We start from the raw sequence: 20,899 nt of genomic DNA, 5'->3' as shown, positions 1-20,899 counted from the left end.
CTAAGTGTAAAAAAAGCATTTAAGAGAGTGTAACAGCTTCACAACAAAAGAAGATTACTCCTATGCTCTACAGACTAAGTTAGGGTTATAGTTCAACTTCATCATTGGTACCAAATACATAATTCATTATAACAGTTTGAATTATAATATTATAAAAGGTTCAGGTGACAATGTTTGATGATGTTGGTAACTTTGAACAAGTCTTATAAAAAAGAAGATGTGGTATGATTACCAATGAGACAACTATCCACAAAAGACCAAAATGACACAGAAATTAACAACTGTAGGTCACCGTACGGCCTTCAACAATGAGCAAAGCCCATACCGCATAGTCAGCTATAAAAGGCCCCAATAAGACAATGTAAAACAATTCAAACAAGAAAACTAACGGCCTTATTTATGAAAAAAAAAAAAAAAAATGTAACACATAAACAAACGACAACCACTGAATTACTGGCTCCTGACTTGGGATAGGCAAATACATAAATAATGTGGCGGGGTTAAACATGTTAGCGGGATCCCAACCCTCCCTAACCTGGGACAGTGGTATAACAGTACAACATAACAACTAACTATAAAAATCAGTTGAAAAAGGCTTAACACATCAGATGGACAAAAATACAAGTGGACATGGTGCATATATATATATAAATGTAGTTAGCGAATTTAAATTTGTTTATTATATATATATATATATATATATATATATATATATATATATATATATACATATATTTATTTTATACTTGTACATGTGTATTGTTGTCCCAGCTTTAATAAAAGAAAAAAATGCTGAAAATCATGATTGCTTGGTACATAAAATGTATGTAAAGATTTATTATCTATACATAATACATGCTCAAAAGTGTGTTTAGATAATTAACAGAGTACTGCTTTCAGCATAAACTATATATGACTATTCTTTACTTAAGCCTACATTTATGTATCTCCTTTATGAAAAACATCTGTCTGGATGAATCTGCAAACTTAAGAGCACAACCCTTCCCCTCAACCCATGCAAGGCAGCAAGTATATTACACATGTTAAAGGTCAATTCTGAATGTGTGTTTACACTTTACATTTTATTTTTTTCCTTGTTTTTTATTGGCAAATGCAATGGTCATGTTGCGATATCACAACATTTTTTATTGTATAAAAATTGATGAAAGCTTTGTACCACATGCCACAATCAATATATAAATGATAAGTACAATATATCTACATGATCTATTCAAATTATATAAATGATATTGATTATTTAAATGATTATTCTATTTTGATACAAATAATTATTATATACAAATATAAGAATTGAATGCTTTTAAGCAGTAAGTAAATTGATGAAGGGCATTCTTAAGCAAGAAGCAGACTACTTTAAGGTGAAGTGTGCGTTGTGTGAGAGTAAGGGGGATATCATACGGCTCCAGGGTTAAATCATAAATACAATGATGGATCCTTGAAGCTCAAATCTATATTTTGTTACTGAGTAGATTTTGACCTGACAGGGTGGGGTTGGTTATTATACTTTGAACTTGAAGTGAGTACTCATTCCAAAAAAGTTGTGAGCAGAATATTTATATAATTAGTTTAATAACATGACTAACTTTGAAAAGAAAAAACAAACACGGCTATGAATCACCTGGGCAACTGTTTGTAAGGAAAAGTCTAGGTATGTTACTTGATACAAGTGTATACATGGTTTGAAATTTATATGTTTAAAATGTGTGAACTGAAAATATCATATTTAAATCATTATTCATCTTTGATAGAATATGTTTAATCGTAAATTGCATATATATGATGTCACATTTTTTGGTTCTAAAATTTCCTTTGCAACTTTTGAACATGTTTGACTTTTTGCTTTCCATATCATCTTTAATTTACATTATAGAGCAACATAGCCCTATCTTTTGCTGATTCTATGGCAGATTTAGAATTTCAGATGTCTTTGTCTATTTTTATGCTAACATGTTACCATATGTATATAAATTGCCCTTTAGAGGGTTATTATCAAATTAATGCGACCAATAAAGATATAATGATCATGAATTACATGTTTACATGGGAGTATTTTGACTGGACCTTTATTGTTTTTATAGAATTACTTTATTGACAATTTATAGCACTATATGGGGTTTTCATTTAAGAGCCAAGGACCTCCGCACCTGTTCATTTTACCTGATATGATTAATGATCATTGTTTTGATATTTAGTACAGAAATATAAGACCATTGTAAGTGTAATTAATGCTAGAATAAATTGATCTTTTCTGATTATTTATTTGTTTTACAACCTAGTATGTTAAAGGATCATTATGATATTGAGTGCTTTTTAAATATAAAATTTATCATTAATGAGTGGATTAAGTATTAAAATATATATTTGAATGAAAATTTAATAAGTGTATTTCAAAATGTCTAGGTTGAACAATCAAAAGTATTTTTTTTTTATATTTCAAGTTATTTGACCTTTTATCATGTTATTGTTTCCAGAAATTCAAGATAAATTGAGATGATAGTTATTTTGAATTACCTACACTTTCTACACATACAAGACCTCATTTGAAATTGATAGTGTAATTTCACAACTGAGAAAACAGAACTCCCAGGGTGCAACCCCTCTTTAGCTTCTGTATTTAGGAATGATTTGATATTTTAATAGCTAGAACTTTATAATGTTGAGTTGTAACTTGTACCTTGTTGGTTATTTTCAGGTCGGCTAGGCAATTGTTTCCTTTTCAACAGCACTTTGAATTTTTATATAACATGGAATTTCCTTCAATATCTAATGAAGACTTGGGGTACATACTTTGATAGGTTGTACTACACTGCTTCTTCTTTTCTTGTTTCAAAACCTTCCATTTGACATTTTGACTGGTATGTAATCTTGGTAGATAAATTCCAACCGTGCATGACAATACTTAATACAGAAAGAAATCTGAAGAAAATTTCTTTCAGGTAGATTTCAATCTTATTTGAAGTATCTGATAATTAATGATTATTGTTCACGCACACAGACAATAAATCTCATGGTCATCTCTCTGGCTACTGTAAAAGAGAATAACAAATGGATGATCTCCATATGTCATATAAGAGATTTTCTGGTTTAGCTTCTTCTAAAAATTGATTAATAAAAATGGAAATTATTAATTTTCATATGTTTGAACTGCAAAATTTTTGTCAGATTATTTGATTGGTAATAATAAATCATCTCTTACAAGTTACATGTTTCTCAAAGGTGCTGTGTGGTTTACATATAATTATCTCGTCTTGATGACAGTTTTCACAAAGGTGCTGTAACGTTATATGATTGTCTCACCTTGATGGAGTTGCAAAGCCAAGACTTAGTTGTGCTCACTTTTGTTTCAGCATCAACATTTGTTAAAATTTATCAATTTAAATGGGAACCGCTAATGGAAAGTAACGTGAAGTAAAGGATATTTGGTTGGCAGTTGATGTACAAAATGTAGCATTGGAAGTTATTGAAACTACTCCTCAGTCTTGGTTTATTTCTTAGTTTAATTGTTAAAGTTGATTAGGTTAGTTCGAGGGGAACCATTAATGATAAGTCAATGACAAATGGTGTGTTGTTACCTTGTAATATCAGCATTTCTCATATCTCATACATGTACGGTATATGGAAATAATTTGTCACCAACCCTATGCAGTCATGGTCTATTGACTTTGAAACTCTTGCATAGTTTACATTATAGACACGTTAAAGCTTGTGATGAGATCAGTTTGAGGATATCCACTAAAGATGAGTTATTGATATTTGGACAGTAGTTGTATAAGTATAAGTTCATCTCTATTCTATGGTGATATATATGTGGCCACCCCCTTGGTCATGGTTTATTGACTTTGGAAATTTTATATAGTTTAAAGATTTGGTCAGTTTAAGGGGGTCCACTTATGATTAGTCATTGATGTTTGGTATGTAGAATATATCAGAATTTGCATATATCTCATTTCCATGGAACTTGAACATTCAGTCATGGTTCATTGACATTGGATGTTTGCAGTTTACATGTTAACTTTTGTCACAGATTAGGTCAGTTTAAGAGGAACCACTTATGATAAATCAATGATGTTTGGTATGCAGTTGTAAAATAATTTGAATATATCTCATTTCCATCATGAACATGGCTAGAACATTCAGTTATGGTTTATTGATGTTGGATCTTGCACAGTTTGCATGTTAATGCTCTTGATAAGGTCAGGTTAAGGGGGTCCACTTACGATAAGTCAATGATAGGGGGGGGCAAGGGGTTTAACTGTTATGCTGTTATGGGGCATTTTAATTCTTTGTTATCTGTTATTCTGAAAATGTATTTACTGTTAGCTGTTATTGTCTTATTCTTTGTTAGCTGTTATAGGACTATTATCTATTTTGTTATCTGTTATTGTGAGAATCTATTTGCTGTTAACTGTTATTGAAAATTGGAATGTTAGCATTTTGACAGCCAATCTTCCGTAGAAATTGAAGATAATTGAATGGATAATAGTCTCATTGGCACGCTTACCACATCTTCTTACAATGTATATCTATTGGGGTCTTTTTACTGGTAATATCGGGTGGCCCTGTATTTGCAGAAGAATTTCAGTAACATACATCACACAAACATATTAAAATCAATTGGATCCAGGACCATTCCAGTTTATATTATTATTATCCTTTGTAATAAATTCCGTTATCTGTGAACATGTAGCATTTTGTACAAATTATAATTCACTTATTACTTGTACAATAACTTATAGTATGGATTTTGTTATAAAAAAAGCATTGGTACACTCTATAGATTTTTTTTTATTCAATGACCACATAATAATCTTTATGCTGTACTATTACACCTATGTCCCTGATTAGGGGAGGATTGGACACCAACTACCATGCTTAAGTTGACGCAGTTACATTCTGTATGTGCCTATTTCCAAGTCAGGAGCCTGGATTCAGTGGTTGTAGTTTGTTACTGTGTTACTAAGTTTCTCGTTCACTATTTTGTGGATAAATCAGGCAGTTAGTTTTCTCCTTTGAATTGTTTTACATTACTAAGTGGTATGGGTTTGAATTATGGCTTTGGGAATTATACAACATCTTTTTCTTTTAGCATTTATATTATAAGTGCTACTCCCTCTCTTTTCATTTAAATGAAAGAGAACCCTGACCACCATATTTTTAAAAGCTTTTTAACTGCTTCACATGGCGAAAATTGAAGCTCAGAAACCATTGATGCAAATAAAGATGTGTCTTCAGTTTAATTTTTCGACAAATACCCTTTTAAAAATCCTACAGCTTCTACAATGCTGTATCCAAATTTTCCATATTCTATAATTTCACATAAGATGCATGATTGGTGTTTCACTTGGTGTCATCCAAATTTTCACTAGGTCCAATTTCTATTTTACTATCAGAATTGTCACTTGAGTCAATTTCTATTATCAGAATAACCATAACTGGCATGTGTGTGTCAGTTACATGTCCTGTCTCCACTGATCTGGGTATTTTTGTATTTTATAAGTAAGTTTTATCATGAGGTCATTAAATAAAAAAAATTTATTGTGCATCAATGTTTTTTTTATTACTTGTAAAGTACAAATGTATATATAGTATGAAATTCAAAACAGTGTAGCTGTGGCCATTGATTGACACATTAAAATCATTCATTGACTGGGACAATTTAGGTGAACGTTTGTATGTAACGACCAATGCTCACTATGTACTTTTTAAAGACACTTAAACTATGGGGTCACCAAAGGTTCTCAACACCTAAATAAAGTAATTCGAAAAATTAATCAGAAATAACACGATATTTTGATTTATATCAATTATATAAATCAAAACACAAAGGTTATTCCTGATTAATTTTTCGAATTATTTTATAATTAAAGGCGTTAAGAAACCTTTGTTGACCCCACAGTTTAAATGTCTATCGTAGGTACGTCATGAACAGTGGTTGTTACAGACAAACGTTCACCTAAATTGTCCCAGTCAATGGATGATTTTGATGGGTCAATCAATGGCCACAGCTACACTGTTTTGAATTTCATACTATTGCTTTTCAGAAATAAAAAATCTAAAAATGAAATTGATAATAAAGTGTCACTGGCTGCACTACTTTCAAAAATTAAATAAAAAAAAACTAAATCATTAAAAATTGATCCCTCAAGTGCCTTAGATTAAAAATATCCGTATATCAAAAACAGAAACTAGTAATTTCGTTCAGAAAAATTCAACATCCATACTATAACTTATTGTACAAGTTACGGGAAAAAAATCAACCAAGGCAGAACTGCCTCAACGGCCGAAACAACGTCTTGTTTACACTAATTACAATTTTCTAGGTCCATACCACAGGTTATATATACTTAGATCTACGAGTCATCTACTGGATTCGTCCTGGACAGATTTATTTTCATATTTCATTTACTGTTATCTGTTATTGTCCCTTTTCAATTCCTTGTTATCTGTTTTTCACCAAATCAATTCACTGTTTTGCTGTTATGGGGACCCCCCTTGCCCCCCCCCAATGATGTTTGGTATGCAGAATATTAGAATTTGCATGTATATCTCATTTCCATGGAACTTGAACATTCAGTCATGGTTCATTGACATTGGATCTTGCACAGTTTACATGTTTATGTTTGTGATTAGGTCAGTTTAAGTGGAACCACTTATCATACATGTCATAAGTCAATGATGGTTGGTAAGCTGTGTAAGCATTGCAAAAATTGGCATATCTTATTTTCTTGGAGATTATTTCGCACTGATCCTTCAGATATGGTACTTTTACTTTTAATGTTTTACATAGTTTACATGTTGCCATTTTAAATTTTCTTTATTTACAGATCTAGATATTTTATTTTGGTCAATAATTTTTAGTCAGAATGTTAATTTTTTTTAGCTCACCTGGGCCAAGTGAGCTTTTCCCATCACTTTGGGTCCGTCGTCGTTAACTTTTACAAAAATTTTCTCCTCTGAAACTACTTGGCCAAATTAAACTAAACTTGGCCACAATCATCATTGGGGTATCTAGTTTAAAAAATGTGTCCGGTGACCCGGCCAACCAACCAAGATGGCCGCCATGGCTAAAAATAGAACATAGGGGTGAAATGCAGTTTTTGGCTTATAACTCAAAAACCAAAGCATTTAGAGCAAATCTGACACGAGGTAAAATTGTTTATCAGGTCAAGATCTATCTGCCCTGAAATTTTCAGATGAATCAGACAACCCGTTGTTGGATTGCTGCCCCTAAATTGGTAATTTTAAGGAAATTTTGCTGTTTTCGGTTATTATCTTGAATATTATTATAGATAGAGATAAACTGTACACAGCAATAATATTCAGCAAAGTAAGATTTACAAATAAGTCAACATGACCGAAATGGTCAATTCACCCCCTAAGGAGTTATTGTTCTTTATAGTCAATTTTTAACCATTTTTTGTAAATCTTAGTTATCTTTTACAAAAATCTTCTCCTCTGAAACTACTGGGCCAAATTAATCCAAACTTGGCCACAATCATCTTTGGGGTATCTAGTTTAAATAATGTGTTCGGTGACCGCCAAGGCTAAAAATAGAACATAGGGGTAAAATGCAGTTTTTGGCTTATAACTCAAAAACCAAAGCATTTAGAGCAAATCTGGCATGGTGTAAAATTGTTTATCAGGTCAAGATCTATCTGCCCTGAAATTTTCAGATGAATCGGACAACCGGTTGTTTGGTTGCTGCCCCTGAATTGGTAATTTTAAGGAAATTTTGCTGTTTTTGGTTATTATCTTGAATATTATTACAAATGTATAGATAGAGATAAACTGTAAACAGCAATAATGTTCAGCAAAGTAAGATTTACAAATAAGTCAACATGACCGAAATGGTCAATTGACCCCCTAATGAGTTATTGTCCTTTATAGTCAATTTTTAACAATTTTAATAAAATTTTTAAAGGAGTAGGTCCGATAAGGACCGATTTTGGCCTCAAATTTCAGGTTCATCTGACGAAAGATTTTGACCACTTTTTAAACACTTAAAGTGTCTATTTTATTTGAATTAATTAGTTTATGTGAAAGATTTAAACAGATTTAGTCATTAAAAACGATCCGATTCAAGCTCAAATATGAAAAATCTACCTAATATGCTGAAAAATGTCACTTTTCAGATGGTTTTTGGTAAAAATGAAAGTGGCCGCATCCGTGTTCATCCTCAACCTTTATATATGTTATGTATTATCATAAAATACAACTTACATTTCAATATTAAGGATGAACACGAATGCGGCCACTTTCGTTTTACACAAAAACTGTCTAAAATTTAACTAAAATGCTAGAATTATGAGGATTTCAGTAATTTAGCATGACTTAATGGTGCTAGTACCGGATATATGTGCATTGTATTGTCAAAAACAGCCCATATTTATGTAGCAGAAGCATTCTACTGTCCAATAAATAACTAAAGGTTTACATTTTAACAATTTTGTAAAACTGCTATATTTTGGGGCCAAAAAGGGGTCTTACTGAACCTACTCCTTTTTATTAACATTTTCCACTGAAACTACTGGGCCAAGTTCATTATACATGTAGATAGAGATAATTGTAAGCAGCAAGACTGTTTAGTAAAGTAAGATGTACAAACACATCACCATCACCAAAACACAATTTTGTCATGAATCCATCTGCTTCCTTTGTTTAATATTCACATAGACCAAGGTGAGCGACATAGGCTATTTAGAGCCTCTAGTTTATTGAAATTTTCTTTGTTTTTATCTCATAATGCAAGATTATGTGGTAAAAACTGCAAATAGGAATCCGTAATGAATTAATTTGTCAAATATAAAATATATAATAATAGGAGTGGATTTCAACAAATTTTTCTCAAAAGTCTTGAGATATAAACATACCCATTGAATTATCTAAGGGTAGATTTCCTGAGTTTTAAAAGAAAATGAAAAAAAATGGAAATATTTAATCCTAAGTCACTTCATCTTGCCATCTAAATTTTAGTAAAAAGTCAACCTTAGATTGTAGTTAAGACTAGCTAAATGTTCACTAGGTAATTATTTATGCAGATTTAGGGAAGTGTACAAGTACCTCTAAAAATACATTCAGCACCTACACACTCTGATTTGATTGGTTTTTGGTATTTTTAATGCCACTTTTAAGTACCCCATTTTGGCTATTTCATGGCAGCCAGTTTTTATTGATGGAGGAAGATGGAGTGCCTTCAGAAAACCATGGACCTTCGATAGGAAAATTCACACACTATATGAATCTATTAGGCAATTTTTTTCAATGTATCATAACATCAGGAAATCTGTTCTGTGAATCATGTGTTAAACTACTTGTGGTTATATGTAATGAGTATTTTCCGGATTTACTTGTCTTCCGTTGAAAGCTTTTGTTATACTGATCTCCATTAAGGTTTATGTACCCTTCTGTAGCCATTTTTGTACGAACTTTTCAAACTTCAATTGTATCAAAACTACAGATGTAATGAATAATAGAGATAGGCCATATTGTACATATTCCAAGGGGAAACTTGATGCAAAGCATTATTTTTTACTGTTCCATTGCATTTAATAGAAAAAGAGGACTTTGTGGCAAATAAATCAAGATTTTTATAGAAAATCCACAGCCTTTATCCTTGTACTCTCATATTTGGCAATTTGATGACTGATAGATATAGGATTATTGCATGCAGTGCTAGCATTGATTTCCTTAAAACAAGTTTATAAATGTAGTTATTGGTTAAGACAAGTATAAATATGGCCAAAATCAAGTACACCTTTTAGGGTGCGCTCGACTTTAGTGACTCAGCACCAGGTGTTTTGGAATTTACAGGTTACTTAGAACTTTTTGTAAAAAATGAACACTAGCACATCATAGAAAATCAAGTGAGTAATTTATGTTTCAAATTTTATAACAAAAATCTCTGTATTAAAGGCTGTGGATTTTCTATAAAAATCTTGATTTATTTGCCACAAAGTCCTCTTTTTCTATCAAATGCAATGGAACAGTAAAAAATAATGCTTTGCATCAAGTTTCCCCTTGGAATATGTACTAAATGGCCTATCTCTATTATTTATTATATCTTTAGTTTTGATACAATTGAGGTTTGAAAAATTCGTACAAAAATGGCTACAGAAGGGTACATAAACCTTAAAGAATGTTCATTTATACAGTATGAATTAAGTGTATATATTTTTATACAGGGAGAAAAAAATCATTACATACAGAATATTGAAATATTTTATTTTAAGCATTGCTGTAATATTCGCCTTTGTCACTGCAAATGGTGAGTTTACTTTTATTAGGATTCTGTTGTTATTTTTTTTAGCACTTTCACATGAATAAAGAAACGGTCCCCTCTTATCAGCAGTTGAATAATTTCCTCATGTGTAAAGAACCTTTCAAGATAATGCATTAAACAAAGCCTAGGGTTATACAGAGTGTTATCTGGTATTGGGCTACATGCATGTAGTTTGACTAATTTGTTTTAAAAAAGTCTAAACTTTAAGTGTTTAGAATGATTGCATGTATATAAATGCATTTATTCTCTGACACACCTAACATCAGTGATCTGAAATGATTTTTTAATGTGGGTCTCATTGGCGTCTTAAAAATATCAAGGGTTTGGCAGATTTTTTTGTAAGTGTGACACGTGAAAGTCAAATTATTCAAGTAAAAGTGGGAAACAAAGATGGACAGGACACATGAAATTTCAAGAGTTATTATAACAATGATAAGGGGGATACAGGATTCTGACAAAACAATAAACAGGATCCAGGATCAGACCCCCTTTCCAATGAGACCCCTTTAAATTTCTGCTCTAGCATCATTTATGAATATGATATGGGTAGAGAAATTGAAAAAAAAATTTCATTACTGTCTATCTGAATTGCATCTAATAATGTCAGCTACAAAGAAATTTTTTGTTTGAATCAGAGTGTTTTACTATCATGTACTATTTATCCCTCCCTGAGACAAGGGACTAGATGACTAGTAAATATTGACATTTATATACTTGAATTGACAAGATGATTATGATTTCAATCTTAAAACAGGAAATAATTCCCTATTTTTTTAAGACAAGACATACAGTCAGGCTATTTAGTGAATAGAAAGATAGAGACAAGTCTTGTTCATATTTATCAAGCTTTTATTTTTCTTGTGCCCTTAGTCCCCTGTTTTTGTAGAACACTAATACAAAATAAATCTTGATAAGGGAGGTTCAGTTATCAGAAAGGCAAGCAAATATTGGAAATATTCTTTTTTTGCTGATTTGATAATCTGTCAAAATGAAAATAAAAAGTATTGTTCAAATAGTGAATTAACACGATATGCATACAGCAAAGCTGCATAGAAGCTGTTTTGAATTTCATTTCATATCATTGGCATTGTTGTGTAATAAATGTAAAAGTGGAGGATGTATACGTAGAAAAGAACAAAAGACTTCTTAATCCATTAAACACGAAAATACACTTTTGCTTTCTCATATTTATCATGTTTATAGATAAACGATATTACATGCACAAATTTTGATAAGGTTAATCCACTTTCTATACATAAAATCGGGTCTCTTAATATGGATCCACCAAAGACGTCATGTCCAAAAACAAGTAGTATTTTTATTTGATGATTGGAAATTGACTGATGAAATCAAAGAGTGTGACGTGATATTTCCTGGTATTATTGGCTCTCATTGATTGTATTGCTGAACAAATTGATCTTATAAAAATGCGAACAATCCTGAACAAACTTAGCTATTACCAAGGCATTGATTGGGTATATCTTATTAATAGGTTATATAAGTGTAAATCAGCATTTACTATCGATTAACCACAAAATACAAGCAAACTGTGTAATTTACAAGGTATTTTATGAAGCTATTGGCATATTATTTGGGTACCTGATGTCAATTTACTGATGTTATACATCCTTTTATTGCAATGTCAAATGTTAAACAAGACCTTTCTGTTTGATCATGGTGGAGTTGTTAAAAATAAATAAAAAGATATAAGTTATAGTTTGCAGAAGATATCGTTAGAGAAGATATATTTATGGCATGGCTTTATAAGTTATTGAAGGCTTGAGTCAGGTTTACATTGATCTTTGTGATAAGTTTACTTCAAGAAAAAAACTGGAAAATGTTATATGATTTATATTCTTCTGAATTAATAATGTTGTACTTTTCATTTGTTTTTCAAACTCTTAATTGTCCAGCAATTCTTGATGCACTTAAATTGTCAGTTGTCTAACAATGGCCTCTATTTCAAACTTTTTTTCTTCAGAAATCTTCCCCTTAAAAAAAAAATGAGACGATTGGTACCCAAGTTATCCTGCATCATACACATGGGTTATACTTAAGATTTAACTGGACCAGACTCTTTTCTTAAAGAACATTTAAACATATGATTGGGACAAAATTAAAAAAAATTTCTACTACTAGTCATTTGGTCCAGTAATAAATGCATATGAATTTACTGGTCTTTGCCTAGTGTATGGCGATCTTGGGAATGACTGTGTAACAAAACTCTACTGAAAATAGAAAGAAACTGACAGAAAAAAATCAGACAAGATTTTTTTTAAATCCTCTTAGCTAAAACAGCAGAAATTTTTGTTATCAATATTGTTCAGGTGTCTTCTTTTTCTGATAATCCTTTCATAAAACCTTCATGGTCAATAATTGCTATTTTATTTAAATCAAGAACAATATACATTGAAGTTAAATGAAATAAATGTTAATTTAAAAATTCTGAAAGTGTTGTAATGATTGCTATAACACTGTGAGGAAATTTTCAAATTTTATATTTTGTCACCTCTGTTAAGAATTATGTTTGAAGACTCCATCTGTCTTTCAAACATGTTATGGAAGTATGACCAGGCTGGATGCATGTCAATATATGGGGGTACTAGCTGATGTTCTGCAGCCCAGTTCTGATCATATTATTTTGCAGGGGAACTAACTCAGAGCTGTGGGTTGGTAAACTTAGGAAAAATACGGATTTATTAAATACAATCGGATAAAATTTTTGCCAATGAAAAGTACATATTTTTTCATTGGTGATAGAAGCCAGTATTTTATTTCAAAAACATGTGAATAGAAGTCTGTACTCTGTAGCATGTTCTTGTTTTATACCCTTCAATCTAACACTTACAGCTGCATGTATTAATGTAATTAGAATTAACTTGATTATTTGTAAAGAAAAATATTCTTGAGAATGTACTTTTTTTTTTAATAAGACTTGCATACTGAGAATATCAATTTCAAATATAAGTAAGTGCTCATTTAATCTGAAATTTTTCCCTGGAAGATTATGACCATTACATATGGAAACTTGTCCTCCATTGAAGTTCATATAAATATACACATTGTATCTTGATTCCTTGATTTGTCTAATTTTGGGTTTCTTCTGTCCTTGGGCTCCTATGTACACCAGTAAGTAAATCAAAATGTTATTTGCATTCAGAAAACATGCCTGCATGTCTATTATGATTTGGTTGTGCCTTTAGCATGTCATGTGTCGTGATAGAAATTCCTTATTTCAATTCCCAAACATGGTCAAATCATATGCTATATTTAGTGTATTTTCCCATTAACACATTTCAAACGAGAAATCTTTACTACATTTGGCCTCTATAGACAGCAATATTGTTTATGCCAGTATCAAAATATGGTACATGTTATAGATTTTTTTTCCATGACCACTTACAAATGACTTAATCAATGATTAAGAGAAATGTTTTTAATTAATAATTTAGCAAATCTTACAAGTTATTAAGCCTGCATTAAGCATTCTATGTTGGCTCAGTGACTAGTCAATGACATCCATCACATTTTTACATTTATTTAACGAAGCCTCATTCATGTTTATCGGTATTGTGGAGCAAGGGAAACATTTCTTGTGGTAATATGTGTTCAATACATTGATTAGGAGAATGATATGTCTCAGATAGATTTATGGCTTATATTCACTGATACTAGGAAGCTAGTTTGAAATAATAGAAGCTTGCTGATAGATTCAATTTGGTTGTTAGAACAGTTGTTCAAAGGATGAATATAAATTAATCATAGATTCTTATTTTTTAAAAGAAAAAATGTCATATAGAAAAGACAATAAAGAATTATTCCCTTAATTAACCAAGCTGTTGTCTGAACTGCAAGTACAAAAACTTCTTTTTTTGAAGTAAATTCAACTGGTTTAAACAATGTGTAGGCTAATTATTGCTTCTACAATAGAATTAAACATGAATGAACATCAATGACATAGTAATATTGACAAAAAACTCCAAAGTCATCTAGAGGTCAACATACAGTCATCAACATTTATAGGAAATATAAATTCAGGCCTAATAATAAAATTCAACACTTGTTCCATGCAATAACTTTTTGATCTGGTTGACTCATATTCTCTAAAAAAAATTATGAACAAAAGTCTTATGGCTCTAAATTATAAATAAAGAATTGTTAGAATTTTGTGTATTAATGCACACATTTATTGGAAAAAAAACCAGAAGGGCCGAAATCAGCACATGTATGCTCCTTAGTTTGATAAAAATAAAGACACCTGATTCAATCATCCATCAAGATAAAGTCTACCCTTTTTAAAATGTTCATGGGTATAAACTTTGTGGATTGAGGAAAAATGTATTTTTAGTGAACAATTTATGTCTTTTATGTCTTTTTTTTTGTGTCAATTTTATGAATAACAGCCTCAATGATATTTTAACTACACAAGCTTCAATTTATCTTCAGTATGTAATAAAATTGCAAAAAAAAATATATACCCATTACCAGTTTACAAATCAAATAGGAATATATCATATTGTTTGTCAAAATACCTATAAATTATTCTGAATAATATTGCATGGAATAATTGAATAGGACATTGGCTCTCTTTACAGAGCTTTGGGTTATTGATAAAGAAGATGTTTTCAAACTGTTTTGTGAAATATTTTCCAAAACTTGTTTAAACTAAGTAACTCAAAATACATTGGTTTTTCCAATAAATACCTAAAATAGAGATGAAAATAATGGTAGAAACTAATGCTAAAACACTTCTGTTAAGTTGTTCATTGATTACTTTAATTTAATTTGAACTTTTCAAAAGATATAAATAAAGACTTTGTTACTAGACAAATTATATAACGCAATTGTAATATTGATTATTGTTTCTCATTGCTGTAAAGAATGTCAATTGATTTTGTTTAATCAGCGTTTTGATAAAATTACAATATTCTTGTGTAAAAAAACATGAAGTGTACTATAATGTCTTTTAGTTGCTTAAATGGTACAGTTTACAATAATAAATCACAAAATATTGGTTTATCTTATTAATATTTGATAAGTTATGTGTCTAAATGTATTTTATAAAAGAAAGCCATGAAATATTTTCGCTTTAAAAAAGAGAAGATAGTTTTCTATGCATGTGTATGTTCTGTGAGTTGATAGCTACATTGAATATTAATTTGATTTTAAAATTGACCTTTGCTTTTTGTTCTTTAACATTAAAAGATGAAGTTACAATAATAGTGTCAGCACATTATTGCCTTGCTTTAGGAAGGCAATGGTTAGTGATTTTAAACTACATGTATTATGAGGCCAATACTCTGGAAATAATTAAGATTTTAACTTTGACCAAATTAACAATGTAAGTTACAAGGAGCTGTCAGTGTATGCTTATAGAAAAGAAGATGTGGTATGATTGCCAATGAGACAACTTTTCACAAGAGACCAAATGACACAGAAATTAACAACTATAGGTCACTGTGAGGCCTTCAACAATGAGCAAAGCCCATACTGCATAGTCAGCTATTTTTAAAGGCCCCAAAATGACAATTGTAAAACAATTCAAACGAGAAAACTAACGGCCTAATTTATGCAAAAAAATGAACAAAAAACAAATTTGTAACACATCAACAAACGACAACCACTGAATTTAACAGGCTCCTGACTTGGGACAGGCACATACAGACAGAATTTGGGGGTGATGGGGGGTTTAACATGTTAGCTGGATCCCATCCCCTCCCCTAACCTAGGAAAGTGGTGTAAGAGTACAACATGAGAACGAACTATGAAAATCAGTTGAAAAAGGCTTAACTCATCAGATGGATACAAATAGAAATACTACACAGAATGGACTGTTGCAATAACAATAATATTACAGTTAACCTGGCAAGATTCTGTATTTGTAAATACAAAAATATGCAGATGTGGTATGGTTGCAAATGCAACAACTTCTTACAAGTTTCTAAATGAAACAGAAATGAACAACTATAGGGGACCGTATGACCTTCAACAATTAGCATAGCCCATACCATATAGTCAGCTATTAAAGGCCCTGAAATAAGAAATGTAATACAAAGGTCTTGTATCATGTCTTGTTTAAGTGTGATGTTTCTCGAAAGTCTTAAGCTGTAAGTTGCATGCAGTCTAATTAGAAACTGTAAAATTTGGCCAGATTGAATTTTATTTATTCATGAAAAGAGCTGGTTACGTTAATAAATACTCAAGAAATTTCAAGAAAAGGTGCCTTTTCAGTCTATAGACATGATAAACTTGTGAAAGTCCTATAATCAGAACACAAACCATGCAAACAGTTCACACCCCCTGTATTTTATAGACTAAGAAGCTTAAATGTACTTATTACTATCCATTTTGAATGAGGTAAATGAAGACTTTTAACACTTACTTTCATTTCATTGAATAAGATTGTTTTATCAAGACATAGATGTAGGCCATATATATAACTGAAAAGCTCTCATTAAATTTTATAATACCCCCACTGAAATCAAGTTTGAATGATCTGTTTTCCTATTATGATCCATATCTTGTTTCAAATACCTGTCATAACTTTGTATCACCTGCTTGGATTCAAGAGATAACTGTAAACAATTGCTATTTAAGTAGAAAGGTAAGTTTTGATTTTGACACCTAACATTAAGGTCTGAATTATATTTTATCACTAAATTGCTCCTTTTTCCCCCAAAGAATATGAAATAAACCTGACCCAGGTAGTGTAGGTCATGTAGTAATGTGATAAATGAATTCCATACAGCATTTTCATACTGTCAGATGCTTCATAGAACTATTTTTGCTGACGATGTTACATGATTATGCCCAATGTCAATGTACCCATTGCTCCAAACCAGTTTAACTTTGTTCCAACAAATCATCCATCTTACCTTAAATTAATTTTAATGAGGTGTGAATTTTGTTGTAAATATTCTTCTTTTTTTATTAAAAATTAAAATGTCTATTACTTAAAAAAAATTAATTAATTAATCAACTTAGACGTGTACATCATGACAAACGATTTTTTTTTGTATGTGCAATGCAAGTAAAAGTCAATTCATGTCTTTTGTGAAATTAATGAATTAAAATGATGATTGTTTCCATGAAATAACATGCTTAATGAACAATAAAACAATTGTTTAATTAGTTTTATTAAGTTATCCAGGTCATTTTATCAATAAATAGAAAAGTAATCAGATATTCATTACTTATACATGCTATAACAAATTAAGTACATTGTTATGTAGTCATTTTTCATGATTCAGTAGGTTTGACTGTAAGTTGTTCAGGAAGTACTCAGAGTCTTTAGTAGTTACTGTAAAAATTAGTATCTTTATATAAACTCTAGATAAGGATCTGACATATTTAAGTTTATTTGCATATTCAAAAAACATTATAAGAGGGAATAATGACTGTCTACTTTAACAAATTATCTATTAGTACCAAAGAAGGTGAACCTATGTTAATGACTTCTTTTGAAGAACAGAAAGGGATGCCTCATCTGGTGTCTATTTTTGATACCCAGTATTTTAGGAAATGGACTGAGATACCACGAGGATTATCATTCCATCATAAGGTAGGATATATATACCTGGAACCATATCATTTGTGATTTATACAGTAGGAAGTTTGGTGATTTAATGTCTTCCCTGTTGTTGACATTTAATTATAGATTGATCTATTTACATGTACTTAAGAAAATGATGGTTGTGTGGATTTTTTTTCTATATAAATTGAAAAACAATGGTAAAATTGTTGACCATAAATGAAAATGACCATTAGCTATGGGTTGAGGAAATAAATTGACATTTATAATTGAAAGCAACTAAATTTTACTCCAAAGTTTAAATGGGATTTTGTCTGTAATCCAATCTTTGTCCTTGGTTTCTTTTCCCCCAAGAAGCTTTTGTTTTATGTCATGTCCCTTAAACTTCATGATTTGAAATGACATGATAGCTGAAAATTTACATGAAGTTGGTTTCACAAAAAAACTTATGACTTAAAGATTTATTGTAAGTATACTGAGTTGTTCATGACTTAGGATCAATCTTAGTCGTAAGTTGTTTTGTGAAGCTGACTCCTGGTTTTTGAAGTGATACTTTTGGATAACATGTCTTAGTGGAGTTTTGTTCAAGCCCTCTTTATTTAAAGACCTTCTATTAACAACCAGTGTGTAGAATAGTGAATAATGTCATTTGTATTCTCTTCTATATGTACATGTATTAATGTTCCTAATTTTTGTTGGGAATGCTGTAACAATCTTAAAGGGTCCTATGATAATCTGATACAATTTCATGTAAAATTTCAGCCCCAACACACCATGCCTTATACTAGTATTACCAGTGCAAAGTCCAATTTCCTACCTTTATTATGGTCAATGTATATCCTACAAATTGACTTCTCTTTTCCAATATTTGTCTAATATTTGCCACTGTAGATAAACAAACAACAATCAAATCATGTACATCTACCGCCATTTGTTCCATTTCATAGATTTTTATCTTTCACTGAAAAAGGAAGGATGTTCTTACACAGGTTTCATATTTTGACAAAAGAGGTAATCTGATGAAGCTGTATATAGTTTATCATTAGAGTGAATAATGGATTTCAACTTCAACAAACTATCTTTAAGTCCTCATGGAGGGGAACCAAATTTAAAGACTTCATTGAATGGTAAAAGAGGGATGCTGTTTCTTAACTCTGTATTGAGTACCCCGTATTTTATGAAATGGGATAAGATACCAGTAGGATTACCATTTCCTGATAAGGTAGGATGTTTTTTCTTGGAAATATCATCATATAATATTATTTATGATGTAGGAAGTTTAATGTAGGTATATAGATTCTACCTCTGAATCTAGGGTGATATGATATTTCTCCACTCCAGACAGTTTAATTTTTAAATTTAAAATATGAGGCTGGCCGAGCATTTTATATATATTTAAAATTTCGCTTTCCAGAGTGAAGAAATGTCTTATTGCACAAATTTTGTGTTGGAATCTGTTTCTTAAATGATTAAATATAGGTCCTTATTACAGTGTTCATCCCAAGGGCCTTTAAGCACCCTTGTACCCTGGTGATATATTATCTACCATGGTGCTATCTTGGATGTTTTTATAATAGAATGTATAGGGACCATGGTGCAATATTTTTTTGAAAACCAGTGCTATTTTTATTTCCATGGTGCTATTTGAAAATTCTGGGGAGAACGCTAGCACTATATATTTTAGACAATTTCAATACTTCTTTTGCTTTGATCTGTAAAGACATGTGTTCTTTTCTATGTGATGTCATCAGGCATCACAATGCCAATGGGAAATTCAAATGAATAAAGAAAATTTTACGTCATAATTGAACTTTGACATGGTCATAGAAAAATTAAATATGTTTATGTATTGAGATTAAATTGAGAAAAAAAACTTGTGTGTGAAGTTTTTCTGTATAAAATGTAAACAATGGTAAAACTCTTAAACATAAATGAACTTTACAATAGCTATTGATGGAAAAGATAATTAGTTATTTGGATAACTTGCATGTTGTCTTGGTGAAGTTTGTTAGCCTATCTTTACTTAAAATTCAAAGATGAATGATTCTCTATGCAAAAATTTAGCCCTTAAACAGTATGCCCTATTTTTTTAGCCGCAGTTTAAATTCCCTTTTTTTTGTGGTTTATCTAAAACCTACCTATGAATTGATTTATTACTAAATTTATTCTCTGAGATATTTGCCACTGGAAGTAAGCTGAGAAGAATCAAATTGTGTGCATCTACCAAAATATCTTTTTTTATCTCAATTATTCCTTTTTTCTCTCTTCTAACAAAGAAGGAAGTATGTTCTCACAAAGCTTTCAATTATCTTTAGAAAATTCACTGAATCTGACCATTGAATCTGTTAAATGTTAGATTAGGATGTTTGGTTTATTGAAGATTTAACTACAAGTGATTTACTATCTGTCCAATATTTTATTACAAATACTTCATACCTTTTTATATCTTATATCACAAATACATTGTGTAAGGTACATAAAGCTGCATAATGACAATGATGTCAAGAAATAATAGACTTATGATTGAAGTAAGTAAGCTTCTAAAAAACTATAACTTTAAATATTATTTTCTATAGAATTAGTCAGTTGGTAAATTTTATAATGAGGTGACGAACTAGGTCACTGTAGTACATGTAGTATCAGAGACTTCAAGTTTTAGTTTCATGAAATAAAAAATTAAGCGAAACATCTGTTCTTGTATAGATTAATATATGTTATATTTGCCACTGAACGTTAATTTAATTCATTAATTGATCTGTCAAATATCTTTGTACAATATGTATGATATTTGATGCAATGTAGCCTTACATGTAGTTCCAGCATGGAGATATTGAAAATAAGATTTTTTTTATGGATTTTAAATGTTTGTGGGACAATTTGATAGTTGTCTATTATAGTAAAACATGCAAAATATACACTGTCAACATATTTGTATTATATCTCTCACTTGGATTTGTAAAATTGTTGGGGAATACCCCAAAATAATTCTTGATTTCAACTTGAATTTAAAAGATAATTTATTTGCTTTATCATGGTGTTTCTAGTCTGGCAATCACATTTATAAATAC

At 30.6% G+C, this 20,899-nt stretch overlaps 1 protein-coding gene and 1 long non-coding RNA gene across 12 annotated transcripts in view; one reads left to right on the top strand and one right to left on the bottom strand.

Annotated features, from left to right (window-relative positions):
* Positions 1-20,899, bottom strand: part of LOC143045712 (uncharacterized) — a 155,809-nt gene that overhangs the window by 1,603 nt on the left and 133,307 nt on the right. The gene's annotated exons all lie outside the window — the stretch shown is intronic.
* Positions 17,623-20,899, top strand: part of LOC143045707 (regulator of G-protein signaling 7-like) — a 47,253-nt gene continuing 43,976 nt past the window's right edge. For 8 of the 11 annotated variants that reach the window (XR_012969000.1, XR_012969001.1, XM_076218416.1 and 5 more), the window contains exon 1: positions 17,624-17,861. Coding sequence is in view for 9 of the 11 variants with exons in the window: in XM_076218416.1 (XP_076074531.1) it covers positions 17,694-17,861 (168 nt within the window). In the remaining 2 variants the exon portion in view is untranslated. Of the gene's footprint in view, positions 17,862-18,861; positions 19,054-20,899 lie in introns of those variants that run through there. The other 3 variants (XM_076218415.1, XM_076218422.1, XM_076218413.1) reach the window with 3 other exon arrangements.

Source organism: Mytilus galloprovincialis, chromosome 9 (assembly GCF_965363235.1).
Source record: "Mytilus galloprovincialis chromosome 9, xbMytGall1.hap1.1, whole genome shotgun sequence".
Taxonomy (NCBI): domain Eukaryota; kingdom Metazoa; phylum Mollusca; class Bivalvia; order Mytilida; family Mytilidae; genus Mytilus; species Mytilus galloprovincialis.
This window is presented reverse-complemented; position numbering and strand designations above follow the sequence as displayed.